At 50.8% G+C, this 22,566-nt stretch overlaps 1 protein-coding gene across 9 annotated transcripts in view; it reads left to right on the top strand.

The window, feature by feature from the left end:
• Positions 1–22,566, top strand: part of ILDR2 (immunoglobulin like domain containing receptor 2) — a 321,823-nt gene that overhangs the window by 140,528 nt on the left and 158,729 nt on the right. For all 9 annotated transcript variants that reach the window (XM_075593591.1, XM_075593596.1, XM_075593592.1 and 6 more), the window contains one exon: positions 13,059–13,391. In XM_075593591.1, coding sequence (XP_075449706.1) covers positions 13,059–13,391 — 333 coding nt within the window. The remainder of the gene's footprint in view (positions 1–13,058; positions 13,392–22,566) is intronic.

Here is a 22,566-nt window from a genome sequence, read left to right as displayed (position 1 = left end):
CCTATTTGTCTGTCCCTGGTATTTGGAGGATTTAGGTCTGTGAGATCTCCTCTATAAGTATTAGTGGGATCAGCAGACTTGTATGACAGGGCAACGTCTTTACATGTGCGATTTATAGTTGAAATGCGACGCAAGCCCCTCTAGCATTCAAAAAGGCTCATGTTTCAAAAAAAGTAGGTCCTAAAGTTATAATCAGGGCATCACCATGGCTACTGGAGATTGCAGCCTGAACTCTTCTTCTTCCTCATACGCTTAATTATTATTAATTAACACTAATGTGCTTCACTGGAGCTCTAATGCTAAAATTTGCACTTGGCGTGCAGCGAAGGAAGACGTAGAGTACTCCAGACACTTCACTGGGACTTGTTTCCCCTGTACAGCTATTTTAGAAATTGGTATCGCAGGGACCAAACTACAAGAACAGTCCATTTGTTTAATGTTGGGGAGTTTTTGTTCAGAAGGTTGGGTACAGCTTACCCACCTTCAACCTACACAGAGAACATTTAAGCTATTCCTGTTGTGGAATGCAGTACTGGAGACAAGCTGGAGATGTGTAGGTGGAAGAAATCCAATTTAACGATAATTATATCGTAATGAGTGAATCCGTTATCAATACAGCGTGTCAAGTGCGTCAGTATACTGTTTGATAGGTCCTTCTCTCATACATATATCTGATTATATTGGGGACCACTTAAGAAAGAACCTTTGCAAATCAGATATATGTATGAAAGAAGGACCTATCCAGATAAAACCACCCAGTGAACCATATTAACTTTTAAGTATTATGTCCTATTATTATTGTTTGTGTGTGCAAAGACTAGAATGCTGAGTTCTGTTATGCTGGCGTAATCTATAGACAAAACAGGACATTTAACCACAGGTCTGTCAACTCACTGATCTGACGTTCATGTCACTGTTTTTTTGACTGGTGCCTTCTCCTTTCGTCTGATTCCAGATCGGTAATATCCCAAAAATAGAAAACTATTGTGCAGTCCAATTAAGAATTATACAAGTCTGTTGCACGGACAACCTAATGACACTTGGGTGATGTGAATAGGCTTGTTAATTCACCCACAAAAACAGCGTGTGACTGTGTGTGTATGTGTGTGCGCGCGTGTGTGCATTGACTGTTGCTGAGCGTGCTTCAAAGTTAATTTTGTTTGTCTCCCCAAGCGCGTACACCCCCCCAGTTTGTGCACCGCTGCATTCAATCAGAACACCCATACACACAATCACAACACAGACACAGCACACATACTCAATCACAACATACACACACCCAGACACAACACACAATCAATCACAACCAACACAGACAACACACACACACTCAATCACAACACACACAATCACAACCAACACAGACACAACACACACTCAATCAACAGACACACACTAACACACAATCAGAACACACTCATATCACAACTCACACTCAATCAGAACACACACACAATCACAACACACAACACACACTCAATCACAACACACACCACACACTCATATCACAACACACACCACACTCAATATCACAACACACACACCACACTCAATATCACAACACACACAAACAATCACAACCAACACTCAATCACAACACAAACAATCACAACCAACACAGACACAACACACACTCAATCACAACACACACTCAATCACAACCAACACAGACACACCACACACATATCAAAACACAGACACAATCACACACTCAATCACAACACACACACACAATCAGAACACACTCATATCACAACACACCACACACACACTCAATAACAACACATACCACACACACACACAATCACAACACACACACCACACACTCATATCACAACACACCACACACACTCAATCACAACACACAGAAACAACCCACCACACACAATCACAATCAACACAGACACAACACACACACTCAATCGCAACACACACTCAATCACAACCAACATAGACACACCACACACATCACAACACAGGCACAATCACACACAATCAGAACACACACGCACACCACACACTCATATCACAACACATACCACACACACTCAATCACAACACACACACACACAATCACAACACACACTCAATCACAACACACACACACACACAATCACAACACACACTCAATCACAACACACACAATCACAACACACACCACACACACACACCACACACTCATATCAAGACACAAACACAATCACAACACACACTCATATCACAACACACACACAATCACAACATACACCACACACATCACAACACACACAATCACAACACACACACAATCACAACACACACACACTCATATCACAACACATCCCCCCCCCCCCCTCAGGTTAAATTACTACTACTGTACTGCATGCTCGGTCCCCCACGCTGCTGAACACTGGAGCGAGTACACAGACAGGAAGAGAAGGAGGGATTGTGTCTGTGTGCAGAGAGACGCCCCGTCCCCTCTGCAAGCACAGGGAGCAGCCTCAGCACGGAGCTTCAGCTGCTCGCCCGCCCGTGCACTGCTCTGCCCGCCCCCAGGTTTCGCCGCACAGCCTGCGCCCCCCCCCTAAATAATTTGGCACCCCCCAGTTTGCGCACCGCTGGGGGGCGCAAACGGGGCTCAAGAATTTCTGGGGGGGGTGGAGGGTGGGGGCATGGCGCTTACAGAGGCCCCGCTCTCTTCCCCAAAGCATTTAAATTAAATGCTGGCGGAGCGCGTGCGAGACCTCTGTAAGTTCCCTTATCTGATCTCCGGCAGCTTCTGGTGACCGCCATAGCAATGCAGTGTTATACGACGCCAGAAACACCGGTGACAAGGTAAGGGGGGGGGGGGGGGGGAGAGCAGGCAGGGGCGCAGACTAAAAAGTTTGCGCACCCCTGTTCTAGTGCAGGGGTTGCCAACTCCAGTCCGTAATGACCAGGTCAGGTTTTAAGGATATCCCTGCTTCAGCACAGGTGGCGCAATCAGTGGCTAAGTGGTGCAATCAGTGGCTCAGTCATTGACTGTCATTGACTGAGCCACTGATTGAGCCTCATGTGCTGAAGCAAGGATATCCTGAAAACCTGACCTGTTGGTGGCCCTTGAGGACTGGAGTTGGCCTGCCCTGCACTATAATTACAGAGCTTCCATACGTGCCCAGGATGGCCGTATGGTCATTGTATTGTGAGTACAGTCGGTGAAACAAAGTCACGTTTTAAACCAGCATTGAAATGTTCAGTTATAGGCCGCTATGTTTTGTAGGAAAATTGTAATCCATTTATTATGTGTCAAACTGATCTGTTAAATCCTGTTCCCATAACACTGAGCGCTGTCACATTACCGCACTAAAATATTACTTTTAATTTCAGTGTCTGTACACCAGGGAAGAACAATGTGTTGCTTAAATTGTGGCTGAGTTAGCAAAGTGCGTCTTCATTAACAAGTCTTCCACGATTCATTATATATCGTTAGGTCTCAAATTCCATGCGATTTCTCCCTCGTGATATTCAGACGTAGCTGGTAACTGCAGTAATCCAGCGGCTCTCAGAGGGATCGTCTGGTGACTGCAGTAATCCAGCGGCTCTCAGAAGGATCGTCTGGTAACTGCAGTAATCCAGCGGCTCTCAGAGGGATCGTCTGGTGACTGCAGTAATCCAGCGGCTCTCAGAGGGATCGTCTGGTAACTGCAGTAATCCAGCGGCTCTCAGAAGGATCGTCTGGTAACTGCAGTAATCCAGCGGCTCTCAGAGGGATCGTCTGGTGACTGCAGTAATCCAGCAGGCTCTCCGAGGGATCGTCTGGTAACTGCAGTAATCCAGCGGCTCTCAGAGGGATCGTCTGGTAACTGCAGTAATCCAGCAGCTCTAAGAGGGATCGTCTGGTAACTGCAGTAATCCAGCGGCTCTCAGAAGGATCGTCTGGTAACTGCAGTAATCCAGCGGCTCTCAGAGGGATCGTCTGGTGACTGCAGTAATCCAGCGGCTCTCCGAGGGATCGTCTGGTAACTGCAGTAATCCAGCGGACCTCAGAAGGATCATCTGGTAACTGCAGTAATCCAGCGGCTCTCAGAGGGATCGTCTGGTGACTGCAGTAATCCAGCAGGCTCTCCGAAGGATCGTCTGGTAACTGCAGTAATCCAGCAGGCTCTCCGAGGGATCGTCTGGTAACTGCAGTAATCCAGCAGCTCTCAGAGGGATCGTCTGGTAACTGCAGTAATCCAGCGGCTCTCAGAAGGATCGTCTGGTAACTGCAGTAATCCAGCGGCTCTCAGAGGGATCGTCTGGTGACTGCAGTAATCCAGCGGCTCTCCGAGGGATCGTCTGGTAACTGCAGTAATCCAGCGGACCTCAGAAGGATCGTCTGGTGACTGCAGTAATCCAGCAGCTCTCAGAGGGATCGTCTGGTAACTGCAGTAATCCAGCGGCTCTCAGAGGGATCGTCTGGTGACTGCAGTAATCCAGCGGCTCCCAGAGGGATCGTCTGGTGACTGCAGTAATCCAGCGGCTCTCAGAAGGATCGTCTGGTAACTGCAGTAATCCAGCAGGCTCTCAGAGGGATCATCTGGTAACTGCAGTAATCCAGCGGCTCTCAGAAGGATCGTCTGGTAACTGCAGTAATTCAGCAGCTCTCAGAGGGATCGTCTGGTGACTGCAGTAATCCAGCGGCTCTCAGAGGGATCGTCTGGTAACTGCAGTAATCCAGCGGCTCTCAGAAGGATCGTCTGGTGACTGCAGTAATCTAGCAGCTCTCAGAAGGATCGTCTGGTAACTGCAGTAATCCAGTGGCTCTCAGAAGGATCGTCTGGTAACTGCAGTAATCCAGCGGCTCTCAGAGGGATCGTCTGGTGACTGCAGTAATCCAGCGGCTCTCAGAAGGATCGTCTGGTAACTGCAGTAATCCAGCGGCTCTCAGAGGGATCGTCTGGTGACTGCAGTAATCCAGCGGCTCTCAGAGGGATCGTCTGGTAACTGCAGTAATCCAGCAGGCTCTCAGAAGGATCGTCTGGTAACTGCAGTAATCCAGCGGCTCTCAGAGGGATCGTCTGGTGACTGCAGTAATCCAGCAGGCTCTCCGAGGGATCGTCTGGTAACTGCAGTAATCCAGCGGCTCTCAGAGGGATCGTCTGGTAACTGCAGTAATCCAGCAGCTCTCAGAGGGATCGTCTGGTAACTGCAGTAATCCAGCGGCTCTCAGAAGGATCGTCTGGTAACTGCAGTAATCCAGCGGCTCTCAGAGGGATCGTCTGGTGACTGCAGTAATCCAGCGGCTCTCCGAGGGATCGTCTGGTAACTGCAGTAATCCAGCGGACCTCAGAAGGATCATCTGGTAACTGCAGTAATCCAGCGGCTCTCAGAGGGATCGTCTGGTGACTGCAGTAATCCAGCAGGCTCTCCGAGGGATCGTCTGGTAACTGCAGTAATCCAGCAGGCTCTCCGAGGGATCGTCTGGTAACTGCAGTAATCCAGCAGCTCTCAGAGGGATCGTCTGGTAACTGCAGTAATCCAGCGGCTCTCAGAAGGATCGTCTGGTAACTGCAGTAATCCAGCGGCTCTCAGAGGGATCGTCTGGTGACTGCAGTAATCCAGCGGCTCTCCGAGGGATCGTCTGGTAACTGCAGTAATCCAGCGGACCTCAGAAGGATCGTCTGGTGACTGCAGTAATCCAGCAGCTCTCAGAGGGATCGTCTGGTAACTGCAGTAATCCAGCGGCTCTCAGAGGGATCGTCTGGTGACTGCAGTAATCCAGCGGCTCTCAGAGGGATCGTCTGGTGACTGCAGTAATCCAGCGGCTCTCAGAAGGATCGTCTGGTAACTGCAGTAATCCAGCAGGCTCTCAGAGGGATCATCTGGTAACTGCAGTAATCCAGCGGCTCTCTGAAGGATCGTCTGGTAACTGCAGTAATTCAGCAGCTCTCAGAGGGATCGTCTGGTGACTGCAGTAATCCAGCGGCTCTCAGAGGGATCGTCTGGTAACTGCAGTAATCCAGCGGCTCTCAGAAGGATCGTCTGGTGACTGCAGTAATCTAGCAGCTCTCAGAAGGATCGTCTGGTAACTGCAGTAATCCAGTGGCTCTCAGAAGGATCGTCTGGTAACTGCAGTAATCCAGCGGCTCTCAGAGGGATCGTCTGGTGACTGCAGTAATCCAGCGGCTCTCAGAGGGATCGTCTGGTAACTGCAGTAATCCAGCAGCTCTCAGAGGGATCGTCTGGTAACTGCAGTAATCCAGCAGCTCTCAGAGGGATCGTCTGGTGACTGCAGTAATCCAGCAGGCTCTCAGAGGGATCGTCTGGTAACTGCAGTAATCCAGCAGGCTCTCAGAAGGATCATCTGGTAACTGCAGTAATCCAGCGGCTCTCAGAGGGATCGTCTGGTAACTGCAGTAATCTAGCGGCTCTCAGAAGGATCGTCAGGTGACTGCAGTAATCCAGCGGCTCTCAGAGGGATCGTCTGGTGACTGCAGTAATCCAGCGGCTCTCAGAAGGATCGTCTGGTGACTGCAGTAATCCAGTGGCTCTCAGAAGGATCGTCTGGTAACTGCAGTAATCCAGTGGCTCTCAGAAGGATCGTCTGGTAACTGCAGTAATCCAGCAGGCTCTCAGAAGGATCATCTGGTAACTGCAGTAATCCAGCGGCTCTCCGAGGAATCGTCTGGTAACTGCAGCAATCCAGTGACACTCAGAAGGATCGTCTGGTAACTGCAGTAATCCAGCGGCTCTCAGAGGGAACATCTTGTCTGGTAACTGCAGTAATCCAGCGGCTCTCAGAGGGATCGTCTGGTGACTACAGTAATCCAGCGGCTCTCAGAAGGATCATCTGGTAACTGCAGTAATCCAGCGGCTCTCAGAGGGATCGTCTGGTAACTGCAGTAATCTAGCGGCTCTCAGAAGGATCGTCAGGTGACTGCAGTAATCCAGCGGCTCTCAGAGGGATCGTCTGGTGACTGCAGTAATCCAGCGGCTCTCAGAGGGATCGTCTGGTAACTACAGTAATCCAGCAGCTCTCAGAAGGATTGTCTGGTAACTGCAGTAATCCAGCGGCTCTCAGAAGGATCGTCTGGTGACTGCAGTAATCCAGCGGCTCTCAGAAGGATCGTCTGGTAACTGCAGTAATCCAGCAGGCTCTCAGAGGGATCGTCTTGTAACTGCAGTAATCCAGCGGCTCTCAGAGGGATCGTCTGGTAACTGCAGTAATCCAGCGGCTCTCAGAGGGATCGTCTGGTAACTGCAGTAATCCAGCGGCTCTCAGAAGGATCGTCTGGTAACTGCAGTAATCCAGCGGCTCTCAGAAGGATCGTCTGGTGACTGCAGTAATCCAGCGGCTCTCAGAAGGATCGTCTGGTAACTGCAGTAATCCAGCGGCTCTCAGAAGGATTGTCTGGTGACTGCAGTAATCCAGCCGGCTCTCAGAGGGATCATCTGGTAACTGCAGTAATCCAGCGGCTCTCAGAGGGATCGTCTGGTAACTACAGTAATCCAGCGGCTCTCAGAAGGATCGTCTGGTGACTGCAGTAATCCAGTGGCTCTCAGAAGGATCGTCTGGTAACTGCAGTAATCCAGCAGGCTCTCAGAAGGATCGTCTGGTAACTGCAGTAATCCAGCGGCTCTCAGAGGGATCGTCTGGTGACTGCAGTAATCCAGCGGCTCTCAGAAGGATCGTCTGGTGACTGCAGTAATCCAGCGGCTCTCAGAAGGATCGTCTGGTGACTGCAGTAATCCAGCGGCTCTCAGAAGGATCGTCAGGTGACTGCAGTAATCCAGCAGCTCTCAGAAGGATTGTCTGGTGACTGCAGTAATCCAGCGGCTCTCAGAGGGATCATCTGGTGACTGCAGTAATCCAGCGGCTCTCAGAGGGATCGTCTGGTGACTGCAGTAATCCAGCGGCTCTCAGAAGGATCGTCAGGTGACTGCAGTAATCCAGCAGCTCTCAGAAGGATTGTCTGGTGACTGCAGTAATCCAGCCGGCTCTCAGAGGGATCGTCTGGTGACTGCAGTAATCCAGCGGCTCTCAGAGGGATCGTCTGGTGACTGCAGTAATCCAGCGGCTCTCAGAGGGATCGTCAGGTGACTGCAGTAATCCAGCAGCTCTCCGAGGGATCGTCTGGTGACTGGAAATATTACTGTACAAATCGGCAGGCATATCCCGCACGCCTTTCCTTAGGATTGGCCCCGAAAAGCATGTAGAGCACATGTAACCAAAAGACAGGACATGGTCACGCAGCGGTATACTTAAATCCTGACCTGTTAGCGGTATACTTAAATCCTGACCTGTTAGCGGTATACTTAAATCCTGTCCTGTTAGCGGTATACTTAAATCCTGACCTGTTAGCGGTATACTTAAATCCTGACCACTGTGGTCTAAACCAGGGGAGCCCAAGCTTCCTGCGCTGCCCCCCCCTCCCGCCTGCTCTCCCCCCCTCCCCCCGCCTGCTCTCCCCCTGTGTCGAGCCCCTCCTGTCATGTGATGTCACTTCACGTGAACCCCACAGCGTCATTAGATGCCGAAGGCGGCTCAATTCAAGTAAGTGAGTAACAGGCCTCGCGCTGAAGAGCGTGGGTTTCTGTGTAACAGCCGCGCCCCGCCCCCCCAATCGCCCCCAGTTTGCGCACCCCATGTCTAGACTGTAAGTTCTCGGACTCAGGGCTGGCCTTACCTCTGTATCTGTTTGCGCTGGTCTGTCTTCATTTGTCTGTTATTCGGTTTGTGTAATACACACAACTCTGTGTCTCCATTAGAACCGCGATGTGGAAAATGTTGGCGCTTTGCAAATCAACAATAATATTATTACTTGTCTCTCTGAGGACATTTTAAGTTCCCGAAAACGTTGTCCGCGGTGAAAAGCCCCTGGATTTGGGCGGCAGCAATCCTGCCCGAGGAGGCCCCACAACTCAATGAATGTTAAAGAGAAATAAAAAGGGGATTGAGCAAAATGAGATTTGGAGACTATTGGGGCAAACATGTTTTTCTGAGCTGTTTATCTTCAGCTGGAACACATCATCCCGCAGCTGCAATACATCAAAAGCTCTCAATTATGTTATACTTTCTATTCACGCCTGCCGTTTGTTCTATATCTTTAAGATATGACATTACCCCTGGAGACTGTGATGGCAGATACAATAGATTTGTTCAAAAAAAGGTTGGGCAGCTTTTTAGAAAGGAAAGGTATACAGGCAGTCCTCGTTTTACAACGCTTCGCTTTACAACGAATGGCTTATCCAACGCTATGCAATGCATACCTATGTTCATTTTTACAACGCCAAAACGGCTTATCCAACGCTCTTACGACGCTTTGCAACGTTGTTTATGTGTATGTGTGTGTGTGTGTATATACACACATACACAAACAACGTTGCAAAGCATCGTAAGAGCGTATATATATATTATTATACTATATAATATTATATTATACTATATAATATATTATTTATTATTTTATATTATATATATAATACAGTATATACACTATATAATGTATGTGTGTGCTGCATATCTTATTGCCTGCGTAAAATATTTGGTGTATTTTAGTGTTAAAAATGCCTTCAGGAACGCCCGCACCAAAAGACAAAAATCCTGTCTTTCGGCCACGGCAGTCGTGCATCGCGGCTTTGTGCGCGCACGAGTACACACCCACTGGGGCCTACCCCATAGAGGGTCGCGCCTTGTGTGCGGCGCGCACGCCCCAGCAGCCACTGGGGACCTGACCGTAAGGCGTTATGCAGCTGCTGAATACTAAGGAGACGCAGTAATCGAGGTCCAGGAAGATAAAATCCTGAATGTGTGCAGGTGCTCGAGTCAGTATGTCCATGAATGTGTGCAGGTGCTCGAGTCAGTATGTCCATGAATGTGTGCAGGTGCTCGAGTCAGTATGTCCATGAATGTGTGCAGGTGCTCGAGTCAGTATGTCCATGAATCTGAGCAGATGCTTGAGTCAGTATGTCCATGAATGTGTGCAGGTACTCGAGTCAGTATGTCCATGAATGTGTGCAGGTGCTCAAGTCAGTATGTCCATGAATGTGTGCAGGTGCTCGAGTCAGTATGTCCATGAATCTGAGCAGATGCTCGAGTCAGTATGTCCATGAATGTGTGCAGGTGCTCGAGTCAGTATGTCCATGAATGTGTGCAGGTACTCGAGTCAGTATGTCCATGAATCTGAGCAGATGCTCGAGTCAGTATGTCCATGAATGTGTGCAGGTGCTCGAGTCAGTATGTCCATGAATGTGTGCAGGTGCTCAAGTCAGTATGTCCATGAATGTGTGCAGGTGCTCGAGTCAGTATGTCCATGAATGTGAGCAGGAACTCGAGTCAGTATGTCCATGAATGTGTGCAGGTACTCGAGTCAGTATGTCCATGAATGTGAGCAGATGCTCGAGTCAGTATGTCCATGAATGTGAGCAGGTGCTCGAGTCAGTATGTCCATGAATGTGTGCAGATACTCGACTCAGTATGTCCATAAATGTGTGCAGGTGCTCGAATCAGTACGTCCATGAATGTGTGCAGGTACTCGAGTCAGTATGTCCATGAATCTGAGCAGATGCTCGAGTCAGTATGTCCATGAATGTGTGCAGGTGCTCCAGTCAGTATGTCCATGAATGTGTGCAGGTACTCGAGTCAGTATGTCCATGAATCTGAGCAGATGCTCGAGTCAGTACGTCCATGAATGTGAGCAGGTGCTCCAGTCAGTATGTCCATGAATGTGTGCAGGTACTCGAGTCAGTATGTCCATGAAGGTGTGCAGGTACTCGAGTCAGTATGTCCATGCATGTGTGCAGGTACTCGAGTCAGTATGTCCATGAATGTGTGCAGGTACTCGAGTCAGTATGTCCATGAATGTGAGCAGGTGCTCGAGTCAGTATGTCCATGAATGTGTGCAGATGCGTCAGTCAGTATGTCCATGAATCTGAGCAGATGCTCGAGTCAGTACGTCCATGAATGTGAGCAGATGCTCGAGTCAGTATGTCCATGAATGTGAGCAGATGCTCGAGTCTGTATCCATGAATGTGAGCAGGTACTCGAGTCAGTATGTCCATGAATGTGAGCAGGTGCTCCAGTCAGTATGTCCATGAATGTGAGCAGGTGCTCGAGTCAGTATGTCCATGAATCTGAGCAGATGCTCGAGTCAGTATGTCCATGAATGTGAGCAGATGCTCGAGTCAGTATGTCCATGAATGTGAGCAGATGCTCGAGTCAGTATGTCCATGAATGTGAGCAGGTGCTCGAGTCAGTATGTCCATGAATGTGAGCAGGTGCTCCAGTCAGTATGTCCATGAATGTGAGCAGGTGCTCCAGTCAGTATGTCCATGAATGTGTGCAGGTGCTCGAGTCAGTATGTCCATGAATGTGTGCAGGTGCTCGAGTCAGTATGTCCATGAATGTGTGCAGATACTCGAGTCAGTATGTCCATGAATGTGAGCAGGTGCTCCAGTCAGTATGTCCATGAATGTGAGCAGGTGCTCGAGTCAGTACGTCCATGAATGTGTGCAGGTGCTCGAGTCAGTATGTCCATGAATGTGTGCAGGTACTTGAGTCAGTATGTCCATGCATGTGTGCAGGTACTCGAGTCAGTATGTCCATGAATGTGAGCAGGAACTCGAGTCAGTATGTCCATGAATGTGTGCAGGTGCTCGAGTCAGTATTTCCATGAATGTGTGCAGGTGCTCGAGTCAGTATTTCCATGAATGTGTGCAGATACTCGAGTCAGTATGTCTATGAATGTGAGCAGGTGCTCGAGTCAGTATGTCCATGAATGTGAGCAGGTGCTCCAGTCAGTATGTCCATGAATGTGTGCAGGTGCTCGAGTCAGTATGTCCATGAATGTGAGCAGGTGCTCGAGTCAGTACGTCCATGAATATGTGCAGGTGCTCGAGTCAGTATGTCCATGAATGTGTGCAGGTACTTGAGTCAGTATATCCATGCATGTGTGCAGGTACTCGAGTCAGTATGTCCATGAATGTGAGCAGGAACTCGAGTCAGTATGTCCATGAATGTGTGCAGGTGCTCGAGTCAGTATTTCCATGAATGTGTGCAGGTGCTCGAGTCAGTATTTCCATGAATGTGTGCAGATACTCGAGTCAGTATGTCTATGAATGTGAGCAGGTGCTCGAGTCAGTATGTCTATGAATGTGAGCAGGTGCTCGAGTCAGTATGTCCATGAATGTGAGCGTGGTTGTGTTATCACCAGGAATGTGGAACTCTTACGCCGGGGATGCCGAGCTAATATTAACCGCTTTTTGCGGCAGTAAGCTCTTCTGGCCACACACTTGTTACCACACTGAAATCAGCTAGACAGACCTGGAAGAGAGATCACCAGAGCTGCTCACAGGGAGAAGAAGGCAAGTACGTGTTGAGGAAGGAGATAAGAGGTTTTGAGGGAGATGAGAAGAGGAATTCTTGGGTAATTGACAAAATGAGGTGGGTACGATACAGTCGGTAGAAAAAGCTAAGGGCACAGTGCACAAAAATTGTGTCCCCAACAGTCCAGGTGATAAGGATATCCCTGCTTCAGCATAGGTGGCTCAGTCAATCCCTGCTTCAGCACAGTTGGCTCAATCAGTCCCTGCTTCAGCACAGGTCTTCGACTGAGCCACTGATTGAGCTACATGTACTGAAGCCAGGGTATCCGTAAAACCAGACCTGTTGGGGACCCTTGACGACTGGAGTTGGCCACCCATGCCCTATTCATTTCAATGGGAGCCGAGGTGTGCTAAAGCTGGGCACCCTTTTGTAGATGTAGGCCAAAGAACTCTGCGGTGAAACCAAGCTCGCAACACCCCCCTCCGCTGAATATAGTAAGAAGTGGGGCAGCTCTTACCGAACAATGTATTGTCTGTCACTCAATGCAAGGGAAGGTATACCTCTAACAGTGCAACGCCCCACGTCTTCCTAAACTTATTAGTGACCAAAGTCTGCAAAACGAGTACAGCTTTAGGAGGTTCAGTATACTTTTTTACATTTAGGTTAAAAAGAAATGTCTCATAGGGGAACTACTTGCCATCATATGTACATGATGTGATACTGAATGTTTTCACAGGGTTAACTAAAAATCCAGTGAATTCACAGCAGTTTCTCCCTCTTGATTTGTCCGCAGCTGTAGCCAGTGGAGTTAAAGTGACGATGCCGGAGAACAAGAAGGTGGCCATGCTTTTCCAGCCTGAGTTACTCCGCTGCCACTACTCCACCTCGTCTACCCAAGCAGCGGTGGTCCAGTGGAGATACAAGTCCTACTGCCAGGACCGCATGGAGGAGGCCTTGGGTATGGGGAATGCAGGGCTGCAAGCCATGAGCAAGAGGAACTTGGGCTGGGATCCATACCTGGACTGTGTAGATGGCGGCAGGACGGTTCGCATTGTGGCCTCCAAGCAAGGATCTACTGTGACATTGGGAGACTTCTATAAGGGCAGAGATATCACCATTGTTCATGGTAATGTACTCTAAATGTGTGTACTTTGTGACTGTAACTATCGCAAGCATAGCATGTGAGCAATAAGGCCTGGGACATAGTGAGTTTTAAGCTCGCTGAGGCGGGCTGAGCCGCGCTGAGCAGATGCACAAAGCCCCTGCATCTTTCATCAGCGCGGCTATAGTTTCTCCCTCCGCATGCGCGCTGATGCGTGCGGAGGCTGAGAAACTTTCCAGAGACAGGCAGTTTTTAAATTTGCCGCTCGGGGAAGCGGAGGAGCGGGGGACTAGCCCTGCCTCCCGCTCTGCCTCCTGGCACGCCGCACAGAGAGAGCCGCACAGAGAGAGAGCAGCACAGAGAGAGAGCCGCACAGAGAGAGAGCCGCACAGAGAGAGCGAGCCGCACAGAGAGCGAGCCGCACAGAGAGCGAGCCGCACAGAGAGAGCGAGCCGCACAGAGAGAGAGCCGCACAGAGAGAGAGCCGCACAGAGAGAGAGCCGCACAGAGAGAGAGCCGCACAGAGAGAGAGCCGCACAGAGAGAGAGCCGCACAGAGAGAGAGCCGCACAGAGAGAGAGCCGCACAGAGAGAGAGCCGCACAGAGAGAGAGCCGCACAGAGAGAGCCGCACAGAGAGAGAGAGCACAGAGAGAGAGCCGCACAGAGAGAGCCGCACAGAGAGAGAGAGACGCACAGAGAGAGAGCCGCACAGAGAGAGAGCCGCACAGAGAGAGAGCCGCACAGAGAGAGAGCCGCACAGAGAGAGAGCCGCACACAGAGAGAGCCGCACAGAGAGAGAGCCGCACACAGAGAGAGCCGCACAGAGAGAGAGAGACGCACAGAGAGAGCCGCACAGAGAGAGACGCACAGAGAGAGAGCCGCACAGAGAGAGAGCCGCACAGAGAGAGACGCACAGAGAGAGAGCCGCACAGAGAGAGAGAGACGCACAGAGAGAGAGCCGCACAGAGAGAGAGCCGCACAGAGAGAGAGACGCACAGAGAGAGAGAGAGACGCACAGAGAGAGAGAGCCGCACAGAGAGAGAGAGCCGCACAGAGAGAGAGAGCCGCACAGAGAGAGAGCCGTACAGAGAGAGAGACGCACAGAGAGAGAGCCGCACAGAGAGAGAGAGCCGCACAGAGAGAGAGAGCCGCACAGAGAGAGAGCCGCACAGAGAGAGAGACGCACAGAGAGAGAGACGCACAGAGAGAGAGAGAGACGCACAGAGAGAGAGAGACGCACAGAGAGAGAGAGACGCACAGAGAGAGAGAGCCGCACAGAGAGAGAGACGCACAGAGAGAGCCGCACAGAGAGAGAGAGACGCACAGAGAGAGAGAGCCGCACAGAGAGAGAGAGCCGCACAGAGAGAGAGCCTCACAGAGAAAGAGCCGCACAGAGAGAGAGCCGCACAGAGAGAGAGCCGCACAGAGAGAGAGCCGCACAGAGAGAGAGCCGCACAGAGAGAGAGCCACACAGAGAGAGAGAGACGCACAGAGAGAGAGCCGCACAGAGAGAGAGCCGCACAGAGAGAGAGCCGCATAGAGAGAGACGCACAGAGAGAGAGCCGCACAGAGAGAGAGAGAGCCGCACAGAGAGAGAGCCGCACAGAGAGAGAGAGAGCCGCACAGAGAGAGAGAGAGACGCACAGAGAGAGAGAGACGCACAGAGAGAGAGCCGCACAGAGAGAGAGCCGCACAGAGAGAGAGCCGCACAGAGAGAGAGCCGCACAGAGAGAGAGCCGCACAGAGAGAGAGCCGCACAGAGAGAGAGCCGCACAGAGAGAGAGCCGCACAGAGAGAGAGCCGCACAGAGAGAGAGCCGCACAGAGAGAGAGCCGCACAGAGAGAGAGCCGCACAGAGAGAGAGACGCACAGAGAGAGAGCCGCACAGAGAGAGAGCCGCACAGAGAGAGAGCCGCACAGAGAGAGAGCCGCACAGAGAGAGAGCCGCACAGAGAGAGAGCCGCACAGAGAGAGAGCCGCACAGAGAGAGAGCCGCACAGAGAGAGAGCCGCACAGAGAGAGAGCCGCACAGAGAGAGAGCCGCACAGAGAGAGAGCCGCACAGAGAGAGAGACGCACAGAGAGAGAGCCGCACAGAGAGAGAGCCGCACAGAGAGAGAGCCGCACAGAGAGAGAGCCGCACAGAGAGAGAGCCGCACAGAGAGAGAGCCTCACAGAGAGAGAGCCGCACAGAGAAAGAGACGCACAGAGAGAGAGCCGCACAGAGAGAGAGCCGCACAGAGAGAGAGCCGCACAGAGAGAGAGCCACATAGAGAGAGAGAGACGCACAGAGAGAGCCGCACAGAGAGAGACGCACAGAGAGAGAGCCGCACAGAGAGAGAGCCGCACAGAGAGAGACGCACAAAGAGAGAGCCGCACAGAGAGAGAGAGACGCATAGAGAGAGAGCCGCACAGAGAGAGAGCCACATAGAGAGAGAGAGACGCACAGAGAGAGCCGCACAGAGAGAGACGCACAGAGAGAGAGCCGCACAGAGAGAGAGCCGCACAGAGAGAGACGCACAAAGAGAGAGCCGCACAGAGAGAGAGAGACGCATAGAGAGAGAGCCGCACAGAGAGAGAGCCGCACAGAGAGAGAGACGCACAGAGAGAGAGAGAGACGCACAGAGAGAGAGAGACGCACAGAGAGAGAGAGACGCACAGAGAGAGAGAGCCGCACAGAGAGAGAGAGACGCACAGAGAGAGAGCCGCACAGAGAGAGAGAGCCGCACAGAGAGAGAGCCGCACAGAGAGAGAGCCGCACAGAGAGAGAGCCGCACAGAGAGAGAGCCGCACAGAGAGAGAGACGCACAGAGAGAGAGAGACGCACAGAGAGAGAGAGACGCACAGAGAGAGAGACGCACAGAGAGAGAGCCGCACAGAGAGAGAGCCGCACAGAGAGAGAGAGCCGCACAGAGAGATAGCCTCACAGAGAAAGAACCGCACAGAGAGAGAGCCGCACAGAGAGAGAGCCGCACAGAGAGAGAGCCGCACAGAGAGAGAGACGCACAGAGAGAGAGACGCACAGAGAGCCGCACAGAGAGAGAGAGACGCACAGAGAGAGAGCCGCACAGAGAGAGAGCTGCACAGAGAGAGAGCCGCATAGAGAGAGAGAGACGCACAGAGAAAGCCGCACAGAGAGAGAGCCGCACAGAGAGAGAGCCGCACAGAGAGAGAGCCGCACAGAGAGAGAGAGAGACGCACAGAGAGAGAGAGAGACGCACAGAGAGAGAGAGACGCACAGAGAGAGAGCCGCACAGAGAGAGAGACGCACAGAGAGAGAGCCGCACAGAGAGAGAGCCGCACAGAGAGAGAGGGACGCACAGAGAGAGAGAGACGCACAGAGAGAGAGAGAGACGCACAGAGAGAGAGAGAGACGCACAGAGAGAGAGAGACGCACAGAGAGAGAGCCGCACAGAGAGAGAGCCGCACAGAGAGAGAGCCGCACAGAGAGAGAGCCGCACAGAGAGAGAGCCGCACAGAGAGAAAGACGCACAGAGAGAGAGACGCACAGAGAGAGAGCCGCACAGAGAGAGAGAGACGCACAGAGAGAGAGAGACGCACAGAGAGAGAGCCGCACAGAGAGAGAGAGACGCACAGAGAGAGAGAGACGCACAGAGAGAGAGCCGCACAGAGAGAGCCGCACAGAGAGAGAGCCGCACAGAGAGAGAGCCGCACAGAGAGAGAGCCGCACAGAGAGAGAGCCGCACAGAGAGAGAGCCGCACAGAGAGAGAGCCGCACAGAGAGAGAGCCGCACAGAGAGAGAGCCGCACAGAGAGAGAGCCGCACAGAGAGAGAGGGCGTCTCCGGAGCATTTCATTACCACGGTCACGTGACGCAGACATTTAAATGCATAGGAGATGCCGGCACCCCATAACGGGGCCTTTATCTCGGGAAGCTGGGGGTCCCCGGACCTCACATCAATGCGGTTCTGCTCCGGAGAACCCCTGCTCATCTACACAGAGACGCACAGAGAGAGAGAGACGCACAGAGAGAGAGCCGCATAGAGAGAGAGACGCACAGAGAGAGAGCCGCACAGAGAGAGAGCCGCACAGAGAGAGAGAGCCGCACAGAGAGATAGCCTCACAGAGAAAGAGCCGCACAGAGAGAGCCGCACAGAGAGAGAGCCGCACAGAGAGAGCCGCACAGAGAGAGAGCCGCACAGAGAGCCGCACAGAGAGAGAGAGACGCACAGAGAGAGAGCCGCACAGAGAGAGAGCTGCACAGAGAGAGAGCCGCATAGAGAGAGAGAGACGCACAGAGAAAGCCGCACAGAGAGAGAGCCGCACAGAGAGAGAGAGAGACGCACAGAGAGAGAGAGAGACGCACAGAGAGAGAGAGACGCACAGAGAGAGAGAGACGCACAGAGAGAGAGACGCACAGAGAGAGAGCCGCACAGAGAGAGAGAGACGCACAGAGAGAGAGAGACGCACAGAGAGAGAGAGACGCACAGAGAGAGAGAGCCGCACAGAGAGAGCCGCACAGAGAGAGAGCCGCACAGAGAGAGAGCCGCACAGAGAGAGAGCCGCACAGAGAGAGAGCCGCACAGAGAGAGAGACGCACAGAGAGAGAGCCGCACAGAGAGAGAGCCGCACAGAGAGAGAGAGACGCACAGAGAGAGAGACGCACAGAGAGAGAGCCGCACAGAGAGAGAGCCGCACAGAGAGAGAGCCGCACAGAGAGAGAGAGACGCACAGAGAGAGAGACGCACAGAGAGAGAGACGCACAGAGAGAGAGCCGCACAGAGAGAGAGCCGCACAGAGAGAGCCGCACAGAGAGAGAGCCGCACAGAGAGAGAGCCGCACAGAGAGAGAGCCGCACAGAGAGAGAGCCGCACAGAGAGAGAGCCGCACAGAGAGAGAGACGCACAGAGAGAGAGACGCACAGAGAGAGAGGGCGTCTCCGGAGCATTTCATTACCACGGTCCCGTGACGCAGACATTTAAATGCATAGGAGATGCCGGCACCCCATAACGGGGCCTTTATCTCGGGAAGCTGGGGGTCCCCGGACCTCACATCAAGGCGGTTCTGCTCCGGAGAACCCCTGCTCATCTACACTAGGATTACATTTTTTATTAAAACAGCTTCATTACCTTAGTGGCTAGCGGCTAAGGCAATGGAGGGGTTAACCACCAGTGCACGGTTTATTGTGGGTAGTGTGGGTGGGTGAAGGTGGTATTTGGCCCTTGGTGGGTGTTTAGGCCTTGCGTGGGGGTTGCGGGTGGAGTTAACCACTACATTACCTTTGCGTTTAATACCGTTAAGGTAATGAAGGGGTTAATCCCTCCCGCTACCACCCGGTAGGCCTAAACATCCATCCTTGGGGCTACTACCCCCTTCACCCAATCCCTCTACCCACAATAAATGAAAATTCACACAACAACCCTACTACCCACCTCCTCTACCCTCAACAACCTTTGGGTGTTTATACCTACCGGGTGGGTAGCGGGAGGGGTTAACCACTTCATTACCATAGCACTATTAACCGCTAAAGTAATAAAGGGGTTAACTCCATCCGCAACACCCCCCCCGCAAGGCCTGAACACCCACCAAATACCGGTCAAATACCAACTTCACCTACTCCCGCTACCCACAATAAACATGGCAGTGGTAGTTAACCCCTTCATTGCCTTTAGCGGTTAGCATTTTTATTGCATGGGATTCATGCTGGGGGTCTCCAGTGCTGATATTAATGTGTATCAGCTCCAGAGACCCCCGGCATCAATCCGGTGCAGGAAAAACACATTTCCTTCTAAGTTCTCTCTCGCCGCCTCTCAGCAGCTTCTCACCAGCCTCACGCCAACTTTTCCTGGCATGAGTATTTGGGGAGAAACTCGCCATTCTAAAGCCGCGATTAGCCTCGATAAACTAATCACGACTACTAGAATTGCACGACTTTCAGAACCTGCCGATAAGTGGCTTATCTCACCTGGCGATCTTTTTTTGACGGCTGAAAATTTGGGCGATTTACACCTTTATCGCCCACTTATCGAGGCTTACTGAATGGCAGTAGGCATTTTGGCCGATAAGTGCTCAGTAAGGGGCTTATCGAGGCTTATAGAATAGGCCCCTAAGTATCCATGCTTGTGGTGTTTCTATCAGTATGTTAATGGACAGGATGTACTGTACACCACTGTCATGTATCTGTACAGGGTGTGTTAGTGACTGTATACCATGAGGTTAACAAGCATGAGGTACTGCAACTAGAACTCTTACCATGGCAGCGGGCACCATACACCTATTTGTGTTTCTGCCGGTGCCCCATTCCCTTCTCTGCTCCTGTGTAATGCTTTGCTGTGTGTACAGAATGTTTGCCCTATAAGGAAACCCTCAACAGAGGGATGAAAAGCCCCTACAGCATGCAGCACCACTGGTCACATGTTAAAGCAGCAAAGCATGTGAAATCTTATGTAATACCGGTATATGTATATGTGTATATATATATATATATATATATAGCACAAAAAACAGCAGGCACTCCACTGGCAAGTCCATAAAGGTAGGTGCTTTCCCCATAAAGTAATTATAAGACATACGATACCGTTGTTGAGACGAAATCAGAGGGCAGCACTCGGGTAAGTAGGCAAAAAAATGAATTGTATTTGAAAAAGACACAAAAAGAAAACCGACGTGTCTCAATTTGGTGTGTGGGACCGAAACGTCGCTTTTCTTTTTGTGTCTTTTTCAAATACAATTCATTTTTTTGCCTACTTACCCGAGTGCTGCCCTCTGATTTCTTCTCAACAACGGTATTGTATGTCATATATATATATATATATATATATATAGCAAATGGATATTGTGACGATAGCCTGTCACAGGTATTAAGGTTACACAAATCACTGGGTTGAACTGAACGAGGCTTAGATATAATAAAGTATATTTATTCCTTTGGATAGGTGAACACACGAAATAATACAGTAACAGACCAGAAGTACACTTACTTTGGGGATGGGGAATGAGAAGTATGAAGCATAGCAATTCTCTCGCAATCAGGTAACAATCAGATGATATCAGAAGACAAAGGATAAAGGGTGGACAACAGTTTATAAACCTTTTGTGCCCTATCCTTAACATTTAGTACAGTGGATTGGTCTTCAATTAACTCTAGCCACTCATTAACGTGGGGACACATTTTGACACATGCCCCCCTACTAGTTGGTACATGCACAGTAGAGCTCTGGGGTCTCATTTCTGTAACCCCTCCTCTGCATCAGGAATGCCAGCTAGTCTACCAGATTGGATTCCTGGCAGGATATGCTTTGTTGTGAGGTGTGAAATGGAACACTTGAAGACTGCTCTGGTTTGAGTAATCTCCGCCCTCATGCAAACAGTGGAGGTGACAAAATCCTTTGAACCATACTTAAGTCCTAGACATTGGGTCGCCTTTCTGGCCATATGCTACCCTGGTATGCAAAGGAATTTCCTCTGGGTTTTACCCATACATTGAAACACAGTATGAAAGATAAACCATAAACATATTAAAATATCCGGTTCCGTTGGGTCCAGCAGGTCCAAACTTCCCAGTTCTCAAGGCCGGAACTGGGACACCCTATGGTCCAATTTGCGACTTGCTACGACCTTCGGAACTGGAGATACACAAATACACTTAAAACCGTTTCCTATTTTAATACAAAAAACTCCGCTGTAAATTAAATCACGGTTTTTCACTAAATCCCCATTGAAAACAACGGGCTCCGCCGCCATAGACTTTCAATGGCAAACTGCCGCCGTTGGCGGCTATGGGAATCCGCTGCCATAGACTTTCAACGGGGCTGCCCCGCCGTTGAAGTCAATGGGGGTTTTCCGCCATAGCCGGTCAATGGAGATTGGCCGCCATTGGAGTCTATGGGAAACGTCCCGAACTTTCAAGGGGGTCCATACTCTGTCGGTTTGGTCCAAGAGGGTCAAGGATGGTTCTGCAGCGATTCCGGAGCAGTGACTACAGATACCCCAAACCCTGATCCTCTGGACCATCCGGAAGCGGAGCTATGGATTACCAAATTTCAGCTTTTGACACTTAGCCGTTTTCCTGAGCTGTTTTTGCCGCCGCCATTGGAACCTATGGTGCGACCCGCTCTTCTCGGTTCGACCCTTATCGAGGGTCCAGGATACGGGGACCCGATTGTGGTCGAGTGGGAGGAGGTCTAGGAACTAGGGGCAGAAAGAATTTTATTTGTAAGGGCTCTAGAACTGTTTATTCCCACGCCACTTGTCGTTGAACTTGACTTGTTAAGTGATCAAAGCTCTCCTATTGAAAATGTATCCGCTTTGCGGTTTAGCGGTTTGGACGGCAGCCAACTCGTTCCTGGAAAGCTCTTTCGAGGATTCTCCATTGAAGTCAATGGGCCCATTGACTTACAATGGGAAACCGCCGTTCTTCCTCTCGGACGCCATCTGCTGGTCTTGTCAGGAAACAGGACTCAACAGCAAGATTCGCCACTGAAACACATGGAGCCTCAATGGCGGCCTATGGAGCCTGCAAAATGGTGCCTGAAAAGGCGGGAAAATTACACGAAGGGCTATAATCACTAAACAACTATTAACCCTTGTGCTCCCGGATGGATCCTAGTGTGTGTGTGATGCAGACACTGATTAAACCAGATGTTACAATAAAACAGGGGGAATACACATTTACATGTCATAACAAGGGTTAAATCACAGTACTGGACCTCAGCCCAGTTAACCCCTTGTCTCCCTGGTGAGGTCAGGGGATGGCCAAATGGGGTGTAACCCCTTTAATCCCGGGCCACCCCCTCTCTCCCTCTACAGATATATTACTGTATGCTCATTTGCATGTCTTAGGCAGGTTTGCAACCCCGCCTTTCGCCATTATCACCCAGCACACAGCACTTCCACTGCAGCAAGGGATTCTGGGAAATGACATGCAAACAAGCACACAGTGCCACTTTTTGCTTCAAAACCACTCAACATGGTTTCCCTATAGGCTTAAGCTTGCTGCATGATCACAGCTTTATATATACACTGTATAAAACAAACAGCGCAAAAAAAAAAGAATTTCATGAACTCGTTATATAACATTATAAGGGAGGTGCTCACCCAAAAAAGTGCTATTTCTGCCCCTAAATGAAGCCACAATGTCCTCAACCCCACCGGTGCCGAGCAAGTAGATACAGGTACAGAATGACCAAGGCGCAGATCGGGAACAAAAAATGGAAAACAAATATAGGGTGGTGTGTCT

The sequence above is a fragment of the Ascaphus truei genome, chromosome 3 (genome assembly GCF_040206685.1).
Source record: "Ascaphus truei isolate aAscTru1 chromosome 3, aAscTru1.hap1, whole genome shotgun sequence".
Classification (NCBI taxonomy): Eukaryota; Metazoa; Chordata; class Amphibia; order Anura; family Ascaphidae; genus Ascaphus; species Ascaphus truei.
The sequence above is the reverse complement of the archived record's forward strand: the minus strand, read 5'-3'. Positions and strand labels throughout refer to the sequence as shown.